General features: G+C 40.1%; 1 protein-coding gene across 1 annotated transcript in view; it reads right to left on the reverse strand.

Annotated features, from left to right (window-relative positions):
• Nucleotides 1-946: 946 nt before the first annotated feature.
• Asxl3 (ASXL transcriptional regulator 3) overlaps nucleotides 947-22,739 on the reverse strand; it is a 101,302-nt gene continuing 79,509 nt past the window's right edge. The window contains exons 7-10 of the mRNA XM_023566846.2: nucleotides 19,448-19,544; nucleotides 17,602-17,707; nucleotides 11,844-13,800; nucleotides 947-9,061 (exon numbers count right to left, since the gene is read on the reverse strand). Coding sequence (XP_023422614.1) covers nucleotides 5,318-9,061; nucleotides 11,844-13,800; nucleotides 17,602-17,707; nucleotides 19,448-19,544 — 5,904 coding nt within the window. The 3' untranslated portion in view covers nucleotides 947-5,317. The remainder of the gene's footprint in view (nucleotides 9,062-11,843; nucleotides 13,801-17,601; nucleotides 17,708-19,447; nucleotides 19,545-22,739) is intronic.

Genomic DNA, 22,739 nt, shown 5'->3' on the forward strand with positions numbered 1-22,739 from the left:
TTTATATTAGTGACCTAGGGTAATGCAGTAATGCCTGTGGAGGCCTGTAGAGCAATGCAATAAAAATTTTAAAAAAGAAAAAAGCCCCACTATAATTCTAAATAAAGAAAATATTGAGTATGTAAGTGAATAGAGAAACAGTAGCATAAAAAGAACCATAATCATCATAATGAAGATAATTTAATGAAGCTTAAAAATACCCATCCTGTACGAATTTTTCTGGCAAAATTGAGATTTCATTACTAGAATCATTTTACTTGCTGCAGGAAGGTTTCTTTTTTCTCTTCAAAAAGTAAACATTCTCTTTCGCCATCTGGTGGCTAAAAACAATATTTCCATTTACACTAAAACATGAACTCAGACTTTTAACATTTAATTATGTTTAATGTTTTTTGCTTCATCTTCTGAAAAAGATATGCATATTTCTGTAACCTATGTAAGGATTACTGAGGTGGTTTTGTTCTAATGGTTCACAGAGTTTTATTCAAATAGCTGTAGCTATAATATTTAATGTAGGATAAAAAATTAAACAGAACAATTATTTTAAAAGATCATTTTCTGTTTTCATTTTGAAAGGTTAAATTAAATATGGCAGTAACAATTTGTTTGACCTGAATGCTTTTTGATATAACGAGTTAAGACCTTTATGAAAACAAGGGAGTTCAAACTATAAACGATATAAACGATAAGCATAATGGATACCATTAATTTCAGAGGTTTCCGTTTTAGTTTTTACTGTTTCAGCAATAGTTATAACCATATGTTGACAATTCACCATACCAAAAATAAGAGTACATAATTTAACACTATAGTTTGTGTTTCCTTTTTCTTAACAAAATGTTCAATGAATGATTTGTATATTTTACATATATATATATATATATATATATATATATATATATATTAACTACCCCATTCCATTACTAAATTAAAAATGACAACTTGATTTCATTTTAATTTCTTTATTTTCTCCAGAATATTTTAATATCGAAACCCAAATTACTTTGAGAAAGGGGAAAAAAAAACCCAGAGAAATATGAGACAAACGTTTTAATTTCATTTAATTTATGGTATTGTGAGCAGTCACTTTTGTAGGCAACAATTTTTTTCTTTGTAGAAAAGAAGAAATAAAAAAACAAACAGCACCATTAAAGAATGCATGATCCCTGAATTCTAAACAAAACACTGTCTAAAATTCTCTTAAATGCTTGTTGCAGTCACATTTAGTCAGGTATCAAAGCAAGCATAACAGTATTAATTTGTAGCAGTCTTAGTGAATCAACTGCTCCCCCTTCTGAGGATTTTACACACTTTTCAGAGTTTTTCCTGTGGGAACAGTATATTCTTTGGTAGAGGACTGAAGGAGGGTTTTACTTTTTTGTATGCTGATAGAAATGTCTATGTTCATTCAGGGCCTCCGCCCCCACTCGTTTGCCAAGCATGTTATGTTTGGGTTGATTTCACAGTTTGCTGTTATACTGTAGGAGTAATTCTGCCTTTTTTTTTTTTTAAAAGGCATTCAATGGCTAATGTCAAACAGATGTAAACATTCAGAATACTGACCAAAAGAATAAAAATACACACAAACACATTTAAAAAAAAAATAAACTGCACTAAAAGTATGAATCAGATTAGGTTTCTGTGAAGCTGGGGAGAGATACAGCAGTACAAGGAAATTATGGCAACCAAGTAAAGCACTTTCTTTGAAACATTCATAAACAGTACAAATACAACAAAGTTTTCTACAGTCTAAATTATTCTGCAACTATCAAATATAGTACAAAGCGAAATAGAATGTGCTATAAAAAAGCAGCTCCTTTAAATTATATTAAAAATGCTTTTTGTTTGCTTTACAGAGACAAAGCATGAGGACTGAAGACAATAGGATTTTTCTGTTCAGTAATGTTTTGGCTACATAGGCCCCTGACAGTCTGATGAGTTCCTGTGCTAGGACTCTTCACATTGTTCTCTGGGAACAGCCAGTCTGAGCTCTGCGTGGCCTATCTGGCACCCCCAGGAGCCACTGTGGTGCTGGGCCTCAACACCACAGAGACATGCACCCCTAAGTTGGCTTCAGCTGCTAAACCCTAGGACTTCATCATACTCCTGAGAAGCCCAGAAAACCAGATGGCACAGCAACTTCCTCTTTTGAAATTGTGCGAGTGTTTGCAAAGGAAATGGGGCTGCAGCAACCTGGATTTCGATTCTCGACTGCATCACACAGCACCATGGGCACCAGCTTGTTTCTGTACGCTTACTGTGAACTCAGTAAGCATATCCAAGGTCCAGAAGTCAGCTACACCTTCTATAGCTCATCCCAGAAACACACACCATCTCCCAGTCTTTACAGAAACCAGGCTCAATCTTACAGGTTTGTTTTCAAGTTTTTTCTCCAAACTAGACCTTATCAGGGAAATATATATTTATATTTAACTCTGGTGCTCTATTCACCAAAATTTCTGCTATTCTCACTTTGGGGAAGGAAAAATATTTTCATTTTGAAAATGAATTTGCATCAGAACGCTCTTATTAACTACCTGTCTTTATAAACCTCAGGCATATGCATATCATGTAAGAAGGGGATTAAGGATAGCAGTATTCTTCCTTCCCCTGCTCCAAAAGTGCTGCTTAGGGAAATACATCCTTTGTGATTGAAAGAAAATACATTAAATGTGCAAGTCCTTCTTCTGACAGGGATATAACAGTTTTCAGTAATCAGGATAATGCACACTGAAATTTGCACATTACACCAAAATAACCAAGTAATAAAATATATATTTTATTTGCACATAGGCAGACACATATGGAAATTAGGAAAGAACCTACACACCTAACTCAAATATACATACTTCACCTACAATTTACTTGCAAATTTATTTCCTCTAATTTTATCTCAAAGATACTAATTTTTTTCAGTGCTACAAACCATATGAGACTACTACAAATTTAAACCGAGGTGAAAAAGAGCCAGGACACAGAATTATTATGCTCTTTGGACTTGGGCGATAGAATCCATGCATGATCCACAATTGATTCTCCAAACCTATTATGTGAAAAAATCCAAACACACAGAAGGACACTTTTAATATTCCCACTAAGAAACTTGCAGGCATTATTCAACCATGATGGAGCTGACGATGAGATCAGACTCATGTCAGCCTTAATTGTACCTCACATAGAATGCAAAGGTTGTGTAGATTGGAGTTGATTTCAAAACGTGTCAGTTACTGATGCGGTAGTTTTCAATCTGCTAGTGTAGACAGTATCTGACACTGGTATAGCAGCGACTGACTTTGGAGGAAGTTGGCAAGCAAATGTTACAGGGGTGCCCTGCAGTGAGGCTACTAGCATGATCTTCCAGATTAAGATGATATCAGAGTCAAGCAGACCACAGTGACATCACTCACAAAGACACCATTCAAATGTGACTTGGTGTGCAGTTACCTAAGCATCAGCTGGCTTTCTTGGGGAAGGGCTGGTTAAGTGTGTTGCTAACTTTTCTCAGCTGTTAGTTTTGTTAACTTTAATATGAAAGAGAAGTAACATTACTGAAGCACCACCAAGTCCTGGCCACTGGGTTGGCCTTTCTTTGCTGTTCTTAAGATACAGTACTTTTCACTATCAGCAATTAAGAAAAATGATGCCACTGTCACCTAAAGAAATTTGGCAACATCACAATTAAATGAAGGGGGAAAATACCATAGTTGATTATTAAAAAAAAAAAAAAACTGCAAGTGTTTTTGTTTTCTTCAGGAATGTAATTTCTGCTCATTCCAGTTAAATTTTAAGACATGTTTTCAGGGAATGTCAAAAGGTTCACACTGATTCAAGTGATCCCATGTGAAAGTATCTGTCATTCTTACCCTGGATACAGATGATACTCCCCTCATCTTTTTATGTCTTATTGTACAGCCACAATCCATCGATGGGTTAATGGCACTCCACATTTTGTGCTCTGGAAGTTAAATGGGCGTGGCTTGGCTTTCTTTCATCTTCCTACAGTATGTGTGTGCTTTTGAACTTGCTTTTGAAAACACAGCTTTCTGAACTACAGTTGTTCTCCAGGACGAGGATAGTCAGAATATACAGAATGCAGCTCAAATACCTGACACTCAAACCAGGCTGGATAAACACTGAAGATAATTGTAAGATGCAGTATCCCTTTTTTCGAGAGCAGTACCACTCCCCCAGATTTAAAGAGGGGGACAAAGCAAAGCATGCAATAGTAGAACAAGTTTTTAAAATAAGTGCTTAGTTTAGAACCATATACAATCATGAAAAAAAATGGTTCTGAGAAATGTCTCACTTCAGTCTTTGGTAGTCCCTTTATTATCAATAACACTTGCAAAAAGAGGTGGTCAACCACATAGGTGGTCACAAATAGTGGTGTCATTAATAAGGGCTACTATTATTTCTCCTCGATTTTAATATTTAGTAATTGAATTAGTGAAAATGATATTTACATGATCACCCCATTATGCATGCATATACAGCACTTTGCTTTCAATTTTAGGGCTTTTTTTCATATGGGCCCTTAAAAGCGACACAAAATCCTCTCCAAAATCCTCTGGGCCTTTGGCTGTCTGTGGGCCAAGTGATCACACATTGTCAAGTATCTATGGGCTTGATCTGGGTTACTGGATACAAAGCCCATTCTGCAGTTTTAGTGTTGGACACATTTCACTATAATCTGTGTACAAGATGCAAGGCAGATCCAGACTTTCTGCCAAAGTCTTTGAGGAGAATAAGAAGGGAGGAAATAGAAAAGGGACAGTGGATTTCATTATTGGTATACCTCCTTTAATATATCTGTGATATGAGTAAATACAGGAATCATATTTCCCATTCCAAATACAACTTATATCATTTTGGTAAAGGCAGGTCCAGAGAAGTCATCTGTAAAGACATTTGCTGTAACTGCTCATCTATAGAAAAATTCATGACCAACCTAACTCACTGCTGTCCATCTCTTTCTATCTTGCATTTGTGATGATGCAGCAATCAAAAACGTCATTTTCCTAGCTACACCTGGGTCAAAAGGGAGGGGCAGGGGCAGTGTATTCACAGACAGAGACAGAAATTTTTCAGAGCTGGGAACGGCAACCAAACAGGTAAAAGAAACGCTGTTGAGCCATTCAGGAGAGATGCATCCTCTGCTTTATGAGAAATGCAAGAAAGTAATAACCCTACAGAGAAAAGATAATTTGTCCCAGAGTAAAATAAATTAGCGTACAAGCTACTGCATTATTTGATTTGCTGCTGCTGACACTGTTTGGTTTTCCGGGTGGAAAGGGATACTGCATCTTTCTCTCTGCTCTCACCGCACCACCAGGCAAGCTACACAGAGTTTGGAGGGGCCTATGCAGTCGTCGTGGCAGAAGGCCCCGCAGCCTTTGCACACAATCATGGCTTTCAGCCGGCAAGAGCATTTCAGTTCCAACTCATCCGCGTTGCTGTTGTCGGCAAAGTTCTGCACGGGCATCTGAGCGTTCTGACCTGGCAGGCCCGTGGAGGGACTGGAGCCACTTCCCAAAATCCCGATGGACTTTTCAATCGCAGACGCTGCTCTTTTGAAGCTCGTGCTACCGAAGTGTATTGTTGGATAATTTCCACAGAGCTGCTGTTGCTGCTGCACCTGCATTTTCTGAGCAGCTAATTGAGTAAAAGGCTTCTGTGGCTCAGAAAGCAGATAGGAAGAGAAATCTGCATTTTTTAGCGCAAATGCTTTTAACTGTTCTTTCATTTCATTCTGGTCATAGGAAACTTGTTTCATGCCCAGTTCACAGCTGCTGCTTAAACCTTCCTCAAAAGAAAGAGGTTCCGATTTTATATTGCTACATATGCCCGTGGACTGTGGCCAACTAAGTCGCTTAGTGGTTTCCATGGCAACTGGCGGTTGCTTTTGATCGGATGGGACTTCTACATTAGGGAGAGGTGGAGGTAGTGGTGGTGGCGGTGGTGGCGGCGGCGGGGGAGGTGGGGGCAAGGCCAAAGGTGGAGGGGGTGGAGGAGGAGGAGGGGGCGGCGGCGGCGGCGGCAGTGGAGGATGCACAAGTGCTTTGCTGGACATTGTGTGCACGGCGCCTCCCACCTCATCGCCTTCTTTTATGGGCGCGTTGGGGGATAGCATGTTGGCTAGCCTTAGCTGGTGAGGTGCTGGAGGAAGACTAACCTCTCCTAGTCCCTTCTGGTCAAGGTGCCTATTGAAGGCAAATGCATTACAGCCGACTGGGGTCTTGGAAGGTGTCTGTAGCACAGCTGCAGTGGGTATGGGGCCCCTGGCAGCCAAGGGCATTTGGTAAAACTGCTGTCTGTGTGAGGTACCAGCCTCTGGGTGGAAGCTGCCATTTTTATCTACATGAAACAGGCTCTGTTGGAAGCTGCAGGCGGGGAGCAGCCGCTTTTGCTGTTTGACCTCAGGGCTGTGCACAATTCTGTCCTGCATGGAGTGCTTGTTCAGCCATTCTTGCTTAAACGGCTGGCTGTGTCCTAGTTGGCCAATGCTGGAATTGATGACACATGGCACCCCTTTAACATCTGGGTCCACAGACAGTTTCCCTGGTTCACACTTAATTTGGGTGTGTTCCCCTACAGTCCTGGCTACTCTCTTCTTGGGGTGGTTTTCTCGCTTTCTCATCTGTGGTGGCACTAGTGTCCCTGCCAAGCACCCCTTGCCATCTGGATTTGGAGAGCTGGATGGTATTTCAGCAATGCTCCTCTCTGGTGCTGTTTTACCCACTGAGGTAGTTTGAAGGGGCAGAGGAAGTCTGTTAATTTCCAGCTTGGCTCCCAACCTGGGCTGTGGCAATACTTTTTCCAAAGGCAGGTTGCCCTGCAGTAACTGTGTCACCAGTGGGTTGTTAGCTTCCACGGATGACAGGCGACAGCTTGAGCTTCCTGTGCTCGGAACTCTTTTCAGGGTGTCTGGAGCCGAGGAAATCACCTCTTCCATGGGGCCTGAAGTGGACGCTTTCACGTTCTGCGTTTGCTGCACACTGGAGACCACTTCTGGAGCTAATGGTGGCAGCTCAGGACCAGGAAAGTCTTCAGTTTCCATTCTAAAGCCCTTGTCTGCTTCATGAGGTTCGGACTTCACAGGAAGACTGACATTGGCTATGAGATTCCTGGGGTGAAGCTCTGACACGTGGGAGTAGCTGGTGTGCTCGGTTTTGATGGCCTTTGGGCAGCTCTGCTCTGGGTATTCCTTCTGTTTACTTGAACCTGAATGACTAACCAGAGGCTGTCCCGTGCTCCTCGTGGCATCATCATTCCAGCAAATCCGGTTTCCTGGGTTATACTGATTGCTACAGTTTATGTCTGCTTCACTTTTGAAAGTAGCTGGATTACATGCCTGCTCTGCAAAGCTATGACTAGGAGCAGTCACCTCGTTTGATTTATCTGGAGCAAGGGGTAATTCTCGGACACTGGCACAGGGGGCCTGCAAGGTTTTACAGTCTTGTTTGGCTACAGAAGCAGCCAGGAAACTAGAACTGTGATCTATACTTTCAGTGGCCACTGGCTCAGGCCTGCTAATGACAGACACCTGAGGGCATGCCATGGGCTGTATAGACACTTCTGTCCTCACTGACCTGCTCTGGAGGTCCAAGCTGGCTTCTGTACTTTCAATGGAGACAGTCAGAGACAAACTCGAGGTCAGTGTGGTGCTGTGGTCCACAATGACTTTACAAGGAATCGATCTGTTTATGGCTGCTGGTGCAAAGCCCCCTGGAGCCTGCTGAGGTTTCCTGGAATTGTCTGCCCTGTTTCGAGGCCCTGAATTTTTGTCCAAACTTTCAGCACTTAACTTGGGAAGAGTCTCGTAAGAGTTTATAGTTAGCATGTTTCCAGTAAACATTGCGACGGGTGGGCGTGCAATCAGAGAGTCGGTAACCGCCGCTGAACCGCTGCAGCTGAGGGCTGCTCTCACAGTGGTACCCATGGATAAACTGACCTGTTCTTCACTCCCAGTTATGGCTATCTTCTCAGAAGGAAATCTGTTGTTAATTCCCGTTGTGGGAATCAAGACAGAGCTAGTGGAGAGATGGTTTGGCAAATTATTTCCAGTAGAGGGAGTTGGCACAGAGGTGTAGAGACTGGAGGCTAAGTTAGTAGTACTGCTGCTTGGTACTAGCAACGGCTTATCATCCATACAGCTTGGCATGCTGGCGCCCTCTGTAGTGGCCAGAATAGGAGTGCTTTCAATACATTTTGGTATAATGGCTATACATGGAGTGTCAGTTCCCTGGATGGTTTTTAACATGCTTATATTACAAGTAGAAATTGTAGTGTTTGCACTGTCAACAGACATTAGAACAGAGGATTTGTCAACAGAACTCACAAAGGGATGTTCTTTAATTGCTGCCGACATAGCAGTGCTGCAAACAGACACAGGGACAGAATTTTTATTAAAAAGCATGGGCACACTGCTATTTTCAGAAGAGGTAGATGAAACAATTTTCTCAGATAAATGTGATACGGGTATGTTTTCATCAGAGCTATGCACAGATAAGTCACTGGAAGTTTCTGGATGTTGAGTAGGGTTAAGAGACTGCTGTAATACCGTGGTGGTCTCCCGGAGGTGTGCAGATTTGTTGCTAGGAGATCTGCAGTTTGGGTTGACAATAATGACACCAGTGGAACCTTCCATTTTTGTTTCAGGAGCAGAAGAGTCTTCCAAGTTTGGAGGCCCTTCCTTGGAGCTGAGAGGAGGTAATCGTGTCTCTTTTGGGGTCTGGAAGAGGTGGGCTCGGGCTTGGTGCTTGGCAAAGAGCTTAGCCTTGGTCTGCTCCTTGATGTGTGCCAGGGTTCTAGCCTTCCCACTCTCTCCAGGGCTCCCCATGGCTCCCGATACAATGCTTGCTGCAGCAGCTACAGCGGCGGCCGCAGCAGCCTCACGCTGGGCACGAGCTTGTTGGGCACGAGCCTTGATGTCTGCGAGGGTCCTGGCTCCTGTGTTTCTGCCCCCACTGACAGATGTGCTGCTAGTGGATGCTCGAGACTCTGGTTTGGAGACTGGTTGGCTCTTGATGATAAAAGGTGGCCCGATTTTGGAAAGCTGGATCTAAAAGAAGGAGAGGGTGGAAAGATTAAAGCATTTCATGTGTGACGGCAGAGGGGCACATAGGACGCTATCACACAAGGGGAAGACAAGTTGCCGCCTCTCATCGTGTGGAATGAGCCATAGCTCAATTCCTTACTGGGTGTTGAGGATAGAAAGCAATAAATATAACAAGAATGTGAAAAATTAAGTTTTTAATCTATTTAAAAAAAGCCATCAAACAGCTATTTCACTGGGAAAAAAACATGGGAATAAAACATGTTAATTCTTTATTTAAATGGGAACAGCATCCATGCTTCTTAAAATTTAGTTAGAAAAAAAAGCCTCAGACATACTTCATTTTAAAATTTTAAAATGAAACTTAAAAAAAACTGGATATTTCCTCTATTTGAGTTTATCTGTCTTAATCTCAACCAAAGAAAAAAGCCCTGCACAAGAATATTAGAAACTAGAATTCTCATCTTGGCTTTACTCAAAGATATCTTGTGATCCTAGACAAGTAACTGCACTTCAGCTTCTCTAGTAACTCTGGGCCCAGGACTGTGCAGGTTTGGGGCACTCCAATCCCACCTAGCATACTGCTTTATATTATAAGCATACGATACGAGTTTGTAAATTCAGTTGTAAAATGAAATGAGTTATTTCTGGTCTATTTCCTTCACAGAGCTGTTATATAGATGGAATGAGGCTATATTTGTGAGAGTGCTCTATTTTCCAAAGGGATTACATTATCATTACATTTTCATAAAAGCAAGGGCAATTCTGATTTTCTGCCTCTCAAAGAAAGTGTGGGCTGGGCAGTTTCTTTTGACATTGGTCACTCACCATCTGCTTAATTTTCTACATGTCCCCATCTACACTGTTCACTTCATCATGCTAATGAAGAGACTCAAAAAATCATCAACAAATTCATAAGGTGTAAGACCCAGCACCCAGCACGCTGCAACAATGCTGTGATGCTCTAGTGCAGTGATGGTCACTTTTAGAGACGGGTGTGCAAACTGCAACCCAAAACCCACTTCTTTCACACCAAGTGCCAGCACTGCAAGGAAACCTGAATACTTAGATTTTAGTTTAGAAAACAACTCATGCATTAACATCTATTGTCTTAAAATAAAAACAACACTTGTGCCATAGGTTAGTCATCACTGCTTTAGTCTCTAAGTAGCATTCTTAGAATTTTTGGGTTCGTGGAGCTAGAAGGGACGAATTAAAGTCCTCATTCTACAGATGAAAACAACAACAACAACAGGAGCCTGTGGAGGTGAAGCAGTTTTCTGTAGGGTCACATAACCAGTCCAAATTCAGAGCCATTTACAGGTGTTCTGCCTCCTTTTACCCTCCTCTAGAATAAGCCTTTTCTAGAAGATCTCTCCCTTCCTAGCATGTAGATTTACACTAAAATCACTTGACACATATTACAGGATCATCTTAATTCAGAGTTATGTTTTGGAGATCTGATAGATGAAATTACCTTCCCAAGCTGTATCATTTTACATTTTCAAACTACTTATGAAGCCTGCCCTCTAATCCATGGTCAAGAAGAAATGAATTTGGCATTCCCCTTGTCTAAAATATTACAAAAATTAAACCTAAATCTTTTTAAGAGCCTGAAGGTTAACCATCAAGTATGTGTTTAGTATCTATATCATCTAATTTATCAATCTTTAAATAAAATGCATTTTGCTTTTAAAATGAGCTTTTAACCAAAAATCCAAGATGGTATGTTTAAAATATTTTATCTATGGTTCAGAAATTAAAATATATAGTGTGTTTCTAATTGGAACTAATATTGATATTTTACATATTTATAATCTAGTTAAAAGGCAATGCTCTATTAAATGGAATAACTATAAACATAACTCTTAAAGGTCAACCTTTGCAGAGATCATGTCTAATCCATATATGCAAAATAAAGATATTTTTAAAAGCTTGAAGTACTTATAATTCTAGATCAATCCTGGCATGGAGGCATAATCCACCTTGTATAACAAGGTTTAGTTAAAATCAGCAAATAAGGAAAAATGACAGAGGTTAAAAAAAATTAAACATAGGGCTTCTTGTGAATTGCCCATTTCAGCTTACTTAGGCAGAGTCAATTTATATAATACGTTTGCTTTCTAAGTTAAAAGTTACATGGGATTGAAGAAAATATATAAATAGGATTTTTTCATTATTATATGATATTTTAAACACCTCTTTAATGATCTTGGAAGCAAAAATCTAGGATCTGTACACTTATATATCTACAGCATTCTTTCTTTGAGCTCATAAGTCAATTTTATTAGTTTATTCAGGAAATCGTTAATGAGGCTCTACCAGAAGCCAGGTCCTAATGTTCTTTCCTTCCACTAAGAAATTGTGGTGTTGAATGTTTCTAGAAGAATCAATGAAGCAATAATATATACTTTTCCTACTGTAGAGCCGCTTTCTGAGTTTTAACTACTTTTTTGAGTTATTCTACCCTGAATTATCTTTTACACTTTTCCAATTTTACACAGGACTCTTTTGCAACACAGAAATCCTGAAAACACTGGTGCCACAGTGATTTCTATGCTCTTTCAGGCCCTGTTGTCTTTCTTCAGTTTTGTTACCTAAACAGTGACATGTAAATTCACACATATATGAGAGTAGAGTTCAAAAGTAATCCTTTTCTATTCAATCAGATGCTTCAGGTTATAAATTGCTATATAAAATTTAGAAAGAGAGAACTCCAATTTACTCTTGAAAATTTCCTTTCCAAAAGGGGGAAACCTATCTATGACTAAATTTTATAATACCATACCTTGAGTGGGGGGACCCTGGGTTCTTCTCTTGGCGGCTGTTCTTTCTCAGGTGGGTTACTAGATGATGTATTCCGGGTTGACGGATCATCCTCTATCCTAGCTCTCTTTTCCTTACAGATTCCAAAGCTATGCTGCTCTGCAGTTTTCCTCTTTGATATCTCAGATTCTCTGCTTTCATTTCTTGTGCCGTCAGGTGACTTGGAGGGTTCTGATGACTTGGAAGGATGTGAGGTCTCCAATCGATTCTGTGTGCCCCCTTGCTTATGTGTTTTATTTCTCAAACCTTCTGAAAAGGAAGCCTTCTCTGCTGACGAGACATACTGTTTGTCTTGTAATTTAGTTGATGGAAGCTCATTTACCTTACTCTCTGAATCTTCAGAAAAGACAGATAATTCCAATTGTGAGGACACCCCTTTCTTTTCTGTTCTTTGCAGGACATTGTGATTTTTAACTTTCACTATTTCTGTAGCAGAAAGTTCTGCAATGGATGGAGGATAGGGCTTTTCAATTTCAATATGTGATTTACAAGGCTGTTGACTCAGGGTCTTACTGTGCAGTTCTTCAGATGGAAAAGCCTCAGGAGAAATGGCAGAGGAACCCATTTTGAGGGGTTCAGGAGTACTGGACAGAGGCTTCTGATGGGAGATGAGATTCTCTCCCAGGGATTTGGCAGGAGCAGAAAGTTCATCTTTCTGTGGAGAGGGTACTTCTTCTGACACAGAAGGTGACTTTCTCTGTTGATGCACCATTCTGTCACTCATGGAAGAATTAGAAACTGGAGATGTTTCTGAAGGAAGTGGCAAGCTGGGTGCAAAAGTGGTCTCAGAGGAGAGAAGCATGGAAGACACCGAAGACGTTTCTGATGTCAAAGGTAAATCAGACATCGGCGATGTTTCTGAAGTTAAAGGTAAATTGGATACTGGTGATGCTTCAGATGTTAGCGGTAAGTTGGACATAAGAGATGCTTCTGATATTTCAGGTGATGTGGATATTGGAGATATTTCTGACATCAAAGATGTACGAAGGTTTTCATCAGTGGCATTTCTCTGATTATATTTGTCTGTATTTTCAGTGCTGGAGATCTCAGAACAGAATGTTGTCTCAAGGGAGGCTGGGGTACAGGATTCTTCTGATGTAGATTGGGTTTCTCCTCCTGGGGAGGGAAGGCAGGTACAGGCTCCCTCTGGGCTCTCAGAAGAGAAGGAAGTTTCAGAGATGCAAGCATTTTCAGAGAGCTGTTCATCAGGGTCACTCTGGAGCTCCATGTCTACAGCAATCCCTTCATTTGGAAAATGGCCATCTAGAGAAGACCCTGTTTCTATTTTTAGACTACTCGTCTCTACTGTAGCTTCTTGTTCCTCATGTTCTAAATCATTGACATGAGTTACAGATGAAGTAGAAGGAACAAGAGAGTCACAGACTTCTATTTGATCAATGACAACTGACATTTCTTCCTGGAGTGATTCTGATTTCTCTTCAATCTTCACTTCAATATGAGGCAGGGTTTCTAAAACATCATTCATCATAACACAGGATTCCAAGTTATCCTCTGGAGGTGCTAACTGGGGCTCATCATGAGAGGTGATTGAACTTTCAGATTCTTCAGAAAATTCAGGTATAGTCTTATGATTTTCATTTTGGCATTCACAAATACTAGTCTCTACCTCTTCTGCAATTTCCTCCTGAATCACAGATTCCTCAGGGATCAAGATATCTTCCAATTCGGATTCTGCCATTACATCTTTAGCCGGAACTTCTACCATAGGACAAACTGTAGCACAAAAATCAGGTTCTGGAGAAGCTGGATTTTTCAAAATTTTAGGCTGCTGTTCTTCCAAGGGGGCCTGTGTTGAAGAGTCCAGAAGGCCAGAGGTCCCACATGAGGAACTACTTTTGGCTCCATCATTGTTTGGTCCAGAAGTGAGCGTCACAGATTCCTCTTTTGACATGCCCAACCTAAACAGAAATTAGATATTAAATTATTGCTCAGCTACAAAGCATGAAAGCCACAGTTTGATCTCTTACAAATATAACATTCAATAGAAACAATTCATCAAATTAATCTTGTCATCACTACGTAGCATGATGAGTTTATATAAATATTTTATGATGATATAATTTCTCCACTGATTTTGGCTCAGGAAGGTATAGATTTTATTTTCTAGACAAGATGATGTGGGCCTTAATTTACCATGCATTAGTATAGAATATGAAAAGATAATAAAATATGGGCAGAAAAACAAAAGTAGTATATAATCTCAAAGAATTTTAAGTCACAAAGTAGAAAGATGCACAATAGAAAATGATGGAGATTTCAGAGGAATGCAACAGAAACAAAAAATTAGGGTTAATGGTAAATGAATGAAATATATCAAACTGTAAACCTGAAATGTTTTCCAACTTTGACTATCTTAATGTTTGAAATTAATCCAATAAATATTATTTAGTCATCTTATTTCAGCATTTAGCATCTAATTAAAATAACAGGGAAATTCCACCAAAGAATAAGATAATTTTGGCTTCATTGAAGTTATTTTAGCAGCTAGTATTTGTAGAAACAAAACTTTCTAATACATTTTTCTAGATTATTTACTGTAAAGATATTACATAGAAAGTAGTGAAAAAAGTCAAGAAACAAATCTAGTCCGGGGTCAGAGAAGAACCCATTTCAAGTTCTCAGGCAAAGCTACTCAGAATCACAATTGAGCACACTGTAATTACAATTAAGTATACTGTAAGTCACTGATTATTTTTGTCATATTCAGACAAGACATCAGCTTTACATAGTAGAGAGATATACTGTACTAAGTGAAAGTAAATAAGGTACAGGCAATGACAAAATAAGAACAAAAGAACATTAACAGAGAAACACATTTAAGTGAAGAAATATAGCTCTAATAGTGTTGACACAAGAAAATATTTTAGTGAAATCCAGTAAAATTTCCCAAACGAAAGTGAAATAAAGTTGAATGCTCCTTTGGGGTATTTTATCATTGTCTTCTTTATTACAACTGAGAAGACCCTGGAAATAATGCGAAATACTACCTTTGTCATAAGTTCTTTTCTTTTCAAATTCCTATAAGATGGAATTGCACTAAGCTACACATTAGAACTACACTGTATTGAAAGGGTAGAGCAATTGCCTTATAGACCATTTAAACTGGAAAAACCAGTAGAGATAAGGTCCTTTGGAGCTGTGTCAAGCAGACATACCACTGAACTAGTTAGATACGTAACATACAGAAATCTAGATACTGCCTGCCAAATTTCTTTTAGCTGGCTAGTAACAGTATTATTAAAGATACATACAGATACGGATATATATGTATCAAATTAAACTTCATATAATATGGTACCAACATAGAAGGAAGATGCTCTCATCACACCATATTCTACCCTAAGGAAAACCTGATCCCAGAGATCTAGACCATAAATTTACAGAACATGCTCTTAGTACATGGAAGAGTGATCTCTAAGTAACCAAAACAAATACAGAATAGTGCTATAATAGACACAAAGTAAGCCAACAAAATTTATAATGAATATCTAAATTAAATCAAATCTTAGAGACATTTAGATGGTAACATTCATTGAAAACCTTAAAGCGATGAAAGTGTGTATGATCAAAAGAAAATTGTTTGGTTCTGGAGAAAACTGTCATATTTGGGGAATGAAGGCAGTCTAGTAAGTAAAAATAAGAGAAGAGGGATCAATGAATATTCACAATGAATCTATCATTCAGTATGTAATCAAAGATAGAAAGAATACGAGACATGTCCACTGATATAGTAGCAAAATACAGAACAACACGAGACTATTACTAAGGCCGAGAAAGAAAAGGATCCATAATAAAAACATTTTGTTTCGAGCTTGGAGTTAAGGAGTCACACTTATTCACAGTATTGGAATTGCTGCCTTCTGGAAAGCGTGCTGTGCCATAATATTCAGGGGAGTCTGTGAAGTTTCCCAACATTGTGGAAAAAAATTGTAAATGTGAATTTTTCTTAAAACTCTGATTTTAGTCTCAATGTGCAAACCTGGGAAACCTAGCTTCATTATTCCTCAGTTTCCTAATCCTCCACCCTACATAAAGATGACATCCACCTTTATAAGAACATTGGGAAGAATGAGTGAAAAAATGCACACAACTCTTAGAAGCATATCAGTGGCAGAGTATGCTCAGGGATTCTGGTGGAAAGCAGGGAAGCTCTGTATAATGCAAGGTCCCTGCCAAAGAGGCTCTCTGTGAGTGGAGTCTCAGAAACTCACAGACGACCTCATCCCTAGCATCTAGAGTACTGTTACAGAGGAGAGGTTAGACAAACACCACTGAATTCATAAAAGATTGGGCCAAACACTCAACAAAAACTACGGACTAGTGCTCTGAAGTGACTCATTTATGTTTCAGTAATCGTTAACAGGGGAGTTCCCAGCAATCCTTTCACAGAGCAAAGGAGGATGGGTTCTTGAGCAGTGTTCAGTCTCCTTCTCCAGGGTTCTTAACCCTACTGGGCTTCAGCATGCCTGGAAAGCTTCTAACAATGTGGGTTCCTGAGATTTATGACTGGAGACTATTCTCCCAACTTGTATCTGTTTTACAATGTCCAATGAAGGTTTAGATGTGGCCAGGCTTAATTAAGTGACACTGCTTATATAAGGAGTTTGCCACATTATAAATTGTTGAGCTAATGCACCCTTTATCTCCACTTGCCTGTTGCTTAAGTGCATTCACATGCCTCTATAACATGCTTCCAGGAATTACGGTGCAGCAATAAAATCAGGCCTTACAATTCAAGAGCACCACTACCCATTACAGGTAGCCAAGCTGTCCTACACTGAGGAAGTGCTTTCTCCAATATCTGGACTCCTTTGGCAGGAGAGCTGACTTGTGAAGCCCCTTCTGGCACAACTTCACCCCTTCCCAGGAGAAATTTTGTGAGAAGAGATTAAATAGCACAGGTTTTGTTGCCTTGACAACCTCACTGTGTCTTTTACATAAAGTGACAACTTTGAAGTCCCGGTTGTGGGTATGAGAGTCAAAGCACAAATTCCTACATTAAATGGGACCTAAAAATATTGTCAAGTCTCAAGTCTCTCACCTCCTCCCATAGTGATCTGATTGTCTTAGATACATTAATTTCACCCAAGCAAGATACGTTTATGCTAAACAAAAGGCAGAGGTAAAAACTCCTTTCTGGTTAGTTTAGTTGCTATCGTGCTGATATATGGCTGGTATTCCTTCAAAAACCATGTACATATAAACAGTAAATTAAAACAAGCTACATTCAAAGAAATGGAGAAAGCAAAGGATAATACCTCAGGCTCTCCTCAAAACAAGAACTAAATAAATACTATAATGGACATGCATAGTTGATATTTTCAGAAAAAATGAGAATTGAATGCATATTTAAAATTTATCTTTAAAGAATTCATTAATGAAAATACTCAGATAAAAACTAGGAGAATTGTATTGAAATCTTACCAAAACCCAAATTGACTTCTATAGAATTTCATGTGCTATTTTCAGTCCCAAATGAATTTTTATGAACAAGATATAAATCCCTGAAAATGCATTTTTAAAAATTTAAGTGCTGATATGCCTCCATAATTTTACTTGCAATTCCTTAAACTGAGGGACTATTGCCTTTTATCGCAGGTTTATTAAGTTTTACAGCATATGAGTGTGTTATGTGAAGCAGAGAATCACATTTTCATTTCCTTCTACGAAAAATGAGAAAAAATGCTCCTAGTACTTACTTTTCTCCATAAAACCTCTCAAAGAATTTTTCTTTCCAAGGTTCTGTTTTCTTTTCCTTTTCAATTTCTTGCCTTATTCGTAATTGCATTTCAGGGGTAAACTCTCCTAGGGGGGGAAAAATGATACTGCATTGAGTAAAAGTTGTCACATCTTTTCCCCATTATTAGAGAAAATGTGTAATTCATTTCTGTATACTTTTATGGATGCTGAAAAGTAAAAGCGTGAGAAATGATAATGTTTCTACAACTTCTTCTTTATGAACATTACTCAAATAGTCATTTTGGCTTAGATGAACTCTAAAACATTTAGTGACGTGTACTGCATGCTAAGGACTGCAAATGCACGTGTACATCCATTCCCTGTCCCTAGAGAAATCAATCTAATGGGACTAAAGGCACATCACTGACTTATGAAATAATGTCAAAAGCACCACTTAGGCCATAATAATAATATGTGTTGTAAAAGAATAGATGGAAAGCCACTTAATTCTGCCTAAGTGAATTAAGGAGGATTACATATATGAATTGAGTCAGCTTTTGAAGAATGATCAGGCTTTCATAAAGTGATTAAATAACAGGACACAAAGATAGGAGTATTTTTATTTACATTTTTCCAAGATGTCAATTATGAGTGGAACACAGGGTGAAGTAAATTAGGAAAGAAAAGCTGAGGCCAGTTATGTATTTTCCTAGGGGAGATAAAAGGAGGCCCTGGTGCATTGAGTGAGGAGAGATACGGCCAAGTAAATAGCCTGGGAAGATACAGCAGACAGCGTGGTGGTGAAGAAACTGCAGGGCCACCAGGGGCGTGTAGGAGAGATACAGACCATGGCTGGGCTGAGGCAAGAGGGACAGTGAAGAGGAACCAGATGAAACCGATGGTTCAGGATGAGCTAAAGGAGGGTCAGTGACACCACCGAGGTTGTAAACCACGGGCTGGTGGTGAAGCACAGAGCAGGCAGAAGGAAGAGCAGATATGAAGTGAAAAATAGTGAATTTTATATGGAACATTGTGATTTTCAGTGGCCTGACACCAGTTCGTGAGTCCTGGAAAGTAGGACACCAGAGATCAGGGGTAGGGAGTGAGAGTCATAGCGGCAAAGGGTAAAATCACGATGAAGGTGGTTTCTTGGAGGATATATATGGTTAGAAAAGAAAATAGTACAGATACTTGTAAGTTAACAGACCAACAGGAGCCGCTGATGGACACTGAGGAAGGAAGGGCTGTCAGAAATGGGGCACCAGGAAGTGCTTTAAAGTGTACTATGAATGCCTCAGTCTGATGCTTTTATTCTAAATAGGATAATAAAACACAAATGAGATATTGGGGCAGGAACAGGTCAAGGAAGGAATGAGAAGAGCAACCCGGAGTTTGCCACAGGAAGGCTGTCATCTTCTTTAGCAGGATTTCCCTGTGTGTGGAGGAGCCAACAGCTCAGTGTTAGATGTCACAGTGGGGTGGTTGTAAATTGCTTTAGTCTTTCAAAAAACTTGGTGAGTGAAGGAATGAAAGGATGATGCGATGGCTTTTGGAGGAAAATAAAATATTAAAGTAAGCTTCTTTAGACTCTAAGACAGTTAGAATAGACAGTGGACCAAGCTGTGGAGTTAAAACAATCATTTCAAAGAATTTTTTATTATGTCCTAGGTAATACCATGCTTTCCTCAAAATAACCTGGCATCAAAATGATAAGTATATCAAAAGAACTAGTGAGGTCATTTGGAACCCTTTAAGAGTCATTACTGCATTCTATTTCAGGGGGACAAACCTTGGAGATTAGAGAAAGGCACCAAGCTCAGTTGAGTATACATAGTCCAATATGTAAAGCATGAAACTGCAATTTACCTTCTGCCAGTCGCTGTTTCCACCCTTGAGCTGCATATGCAAAAAATTCATTATTTAGGGCTGAAGTACTGAGGCGTAAAATTCCATCACTTCCCATCTAGAAAATAAACCGAAAAAAAGAAAAAAAAAAAGATTCCATCAGGAATAATTCAAAGCAAATATATGTAGAACGGAAGCAAAACTGAATAGTGTTGGGCTGTGTGTGTGTGTGTGTGTGTGTGTGTGTGTGTGCGCGCGCATGTGTGCCTGTGTGTCTGCGTGAGAGGGTGAGCGAGACAGAGTTCAGGGACGGCATAAAAACGGTATGCATTCTGCTTTCTCATATAGCATCCAGGAAGAATTAGAGTGCTGTCTTAGGTAGGTTTCTCATGTCACTGAGGAGATAAAAGACACAAAAAGGATAAATACCGCCATGCATTAGATGAGTGGAAATTAAGAAGTGCCCAAAATAAAAGCTAGGGGGAGACAGAAGTGGTTAGAAAAACGCAATCCAAGAGGTCACACTTAGCCCAGGGCCAAGAGACTGACAGGTTTTCCGCAGAGGGGTGACAGGCAGCACAGTGTCACCGGCCATGGGCTTAGTGCAGAGGCAGAACACCTGAAGCAGTCAGTACTGGGCTACTTACGAAGGCATGTGGATGCTTTAGTTTGATACTTAAAGGCCTGTCACACTGTGGCACAACCTACTTTTCAAAGGTTTTCTTTTACTTAGATATTATTACCTGAGAACACATTTTTAAAGAATTTTTTGAGACAGTCTCGCTATGTAGTTCAGGTAGGCCTGGACTCACTATGTACCACAGGCTGACCTAAAACTTGTGGCGATACACCTGTCTCAGTCTCCCAAATGCTGGGTTACACATGTGCTCTGCCACACCTGGTCCAAGAACACATTTTTTTTTTTTTTTTAATCCTCATAGTTTTGATTGACTGTTTCCTTCAAACTTCACCTTCCCTCACTGAGACACTAACCCTTTCTGAGTCAACTCAGTGATTTTATGAATATGTCAGCTGAATCACTGCTCGGGAGCAGGGGGAAATATTGAATCTGTATGTGTTATACCATCTACTCCAATATGGATTATGGCCAATCAAACCCAGGAAAAAAAGGCAATAGGAACAAAGATGAGATTCACTACTGGCTGACATTGTAACATCCATGGCGAGGCCACAGATGTGACGGCCTCTGATTCTTCGCTTAAGAAGAAGCCAGTAAGCCACACACTTGGAAAGTTTCGGGCAACATCTCTCTCTCTTTCTCTCTCTTCATTCCCTCCCTCACTCTCTCTCTTTCTCATCCTTATTCAAAGGACACTTACTAGACCAGCTGTATGAACCTATGTGCCTGGCCTCACCTTAGGGTATGAGCCATACAGTGGCAATAAAGAAAAACGCCCTGTGCTTACATTCTGAATATTCTCCATGATAGGAAAGATGCTTCTGGTCCTTGTATATTCTTCTACCTACCAGGGTTCTGTATACTTATGCCACCATGCCAGCTTTCCCCCTCATGGACTTACCACAGCCTCAGTACAGGAGGGGAAAATGTTCCAGCTTTTCCAATCTTTGGATAATTATAGGGGTTTTTTTTCTAGAACATTATTTATGTACTGAAGTAGCAAAGGCTATTTGGTCATATGCCCTGGTGACTAGAATACATGGGTCTGGTAACTAATGGGCAGAACAAGTCTTTGTCCTATAAATCCCTGGGACCTGCTCACATACTGTGGATGTCTGGACTATATGCAGTTAGAAATCTCGGCACTTTGGGGGTTTCTCAGTGTTGGCATTGTTATCATTTGGGGCCAGATCGTTTTGCTGTAGATGCATAAATGTCCCATGAATTGTAGGATCTTAGCAGCATCCCTGATTTCTACCCTTTAGATACCAACCGCAATCTTTACCTCAGGTGTGACAATTGAAAGTAACAGCATATACTGATAAATAGTATCTGAAAGAAAAATGCAAAGATAAAAACTAATGAACTAGAAGACAAGATAAGCTTTCACTGTAGCTCAGCACTGGCCAGTTACTGAGTACCTTTCATACTGTAGGACCAGCAGGAAATTTTAGTAGACAATTGGGACAATCACCCTAACCATCAAGAGAAAATAATACTACTACAGAGAGGAGGATTCTGAAACTTCAAGGATTCGATGAGACAGCTCTTGGAACTTCCATGCCTACTGAAACAGACTGAGCCTCACAGCAGTGACAGCGTAACAGTAGGGAGCCAGCGTCTTAGAGATGGGGGTCTGGGTCACTCCAGGAGGCAAACTAGCAGAAGTGCTAGCCATTGGAGGGAGGTGAAAGGCTGAGAATACAGCTCTAGGACTAACTTAAGACTGGGTCCTCGGGCTGAAGTCTGTTTCTTTTTCCCCCTTTCCAATACATCATGACTGGACATTGGTCATGAATTAGCAACATAACAAATTAATAACAAAAGGAATTAGTAACAAAGTGGGCCTCATGTGAGACACAGCAAGACCTGAGAAGGACAAAGGCAGAGAGTGCTAGATAGTGCTAACGCTAGGTTTCATGTCTCCTAGCTTATGCAGTGCGGAGCACTTAGTTAAACAGGTCAAGCCACCTGTCTCACCCCGGCCAACAAAGCTCTAGGTCTTCCATAGAAGCACAGAAGTCTCCAAGGTACTCTGCAGGAACAGTCTAGGAATGCAGTGTATAGTCTGGGAGCAATGTAAAATCCATGGGAGACAGTGTGTGGAGAAAGTCCCCTACTCCTGTTACCAACGGGACACTTCTGTGGCTTCTGCTACACATTTTCTCTGAGGGTTCTCAGCAGCAGAGAGCCCAAGTAATCCAGAGGCCTCTCTCCTCCCTCTCACACTGCTTACTCTTTGGAATTTGTTTCCATACTAACCATCCTTCAGTGCTTGTCCAGGCTCTAGTGTGGGGAAAGAAGGGCAAGGAGGACCCTACATGAGACATCTCAGCTGTGGTGTCTGGGCTAAAACTCTAACTGAAAGTGGCCTAGCGCATGCATCCCTGGTAAACACAGGCCACAGGTTACTGCTTCCAAGACCAAGTTTCCTCTTCAATTCATCTCCACATTTTATTGTCTTTTTCAATGTGAGCCTAAGGGAACAGCCTAAGGGTGCTCTTTAGCACCTTGCTAAGAAACGGAAAGCTATCCAAAATGCTGAAGCCTAAGAAAAGTCTAGAGATTTGTGCTTGAAAATATGACTTTAGGAACTGTGTAAAGAATGGGCAGGAATTGGAAAGATGGCTACAGAGGCAACACAAGACATGGTATTGGAATATTTCTATAAAA

Source organism: Cavia porcellus, unplaced genomic scaffold, assembly GCF_034190915.1.
Source record: "Cavia porcellus strain 051 isolate PalLab524CR breed Dunkin Hartley unplaced genomic scaffold, mCavPor4.1 scaffold_20, whole genome shotgun sequence".
Classification (NCBI taxonomy): Eukaryota; Metazoa; Chordata; class Mammalia; order Rodentia; family Caviidae; genus Cavia; species Cavia porcellus.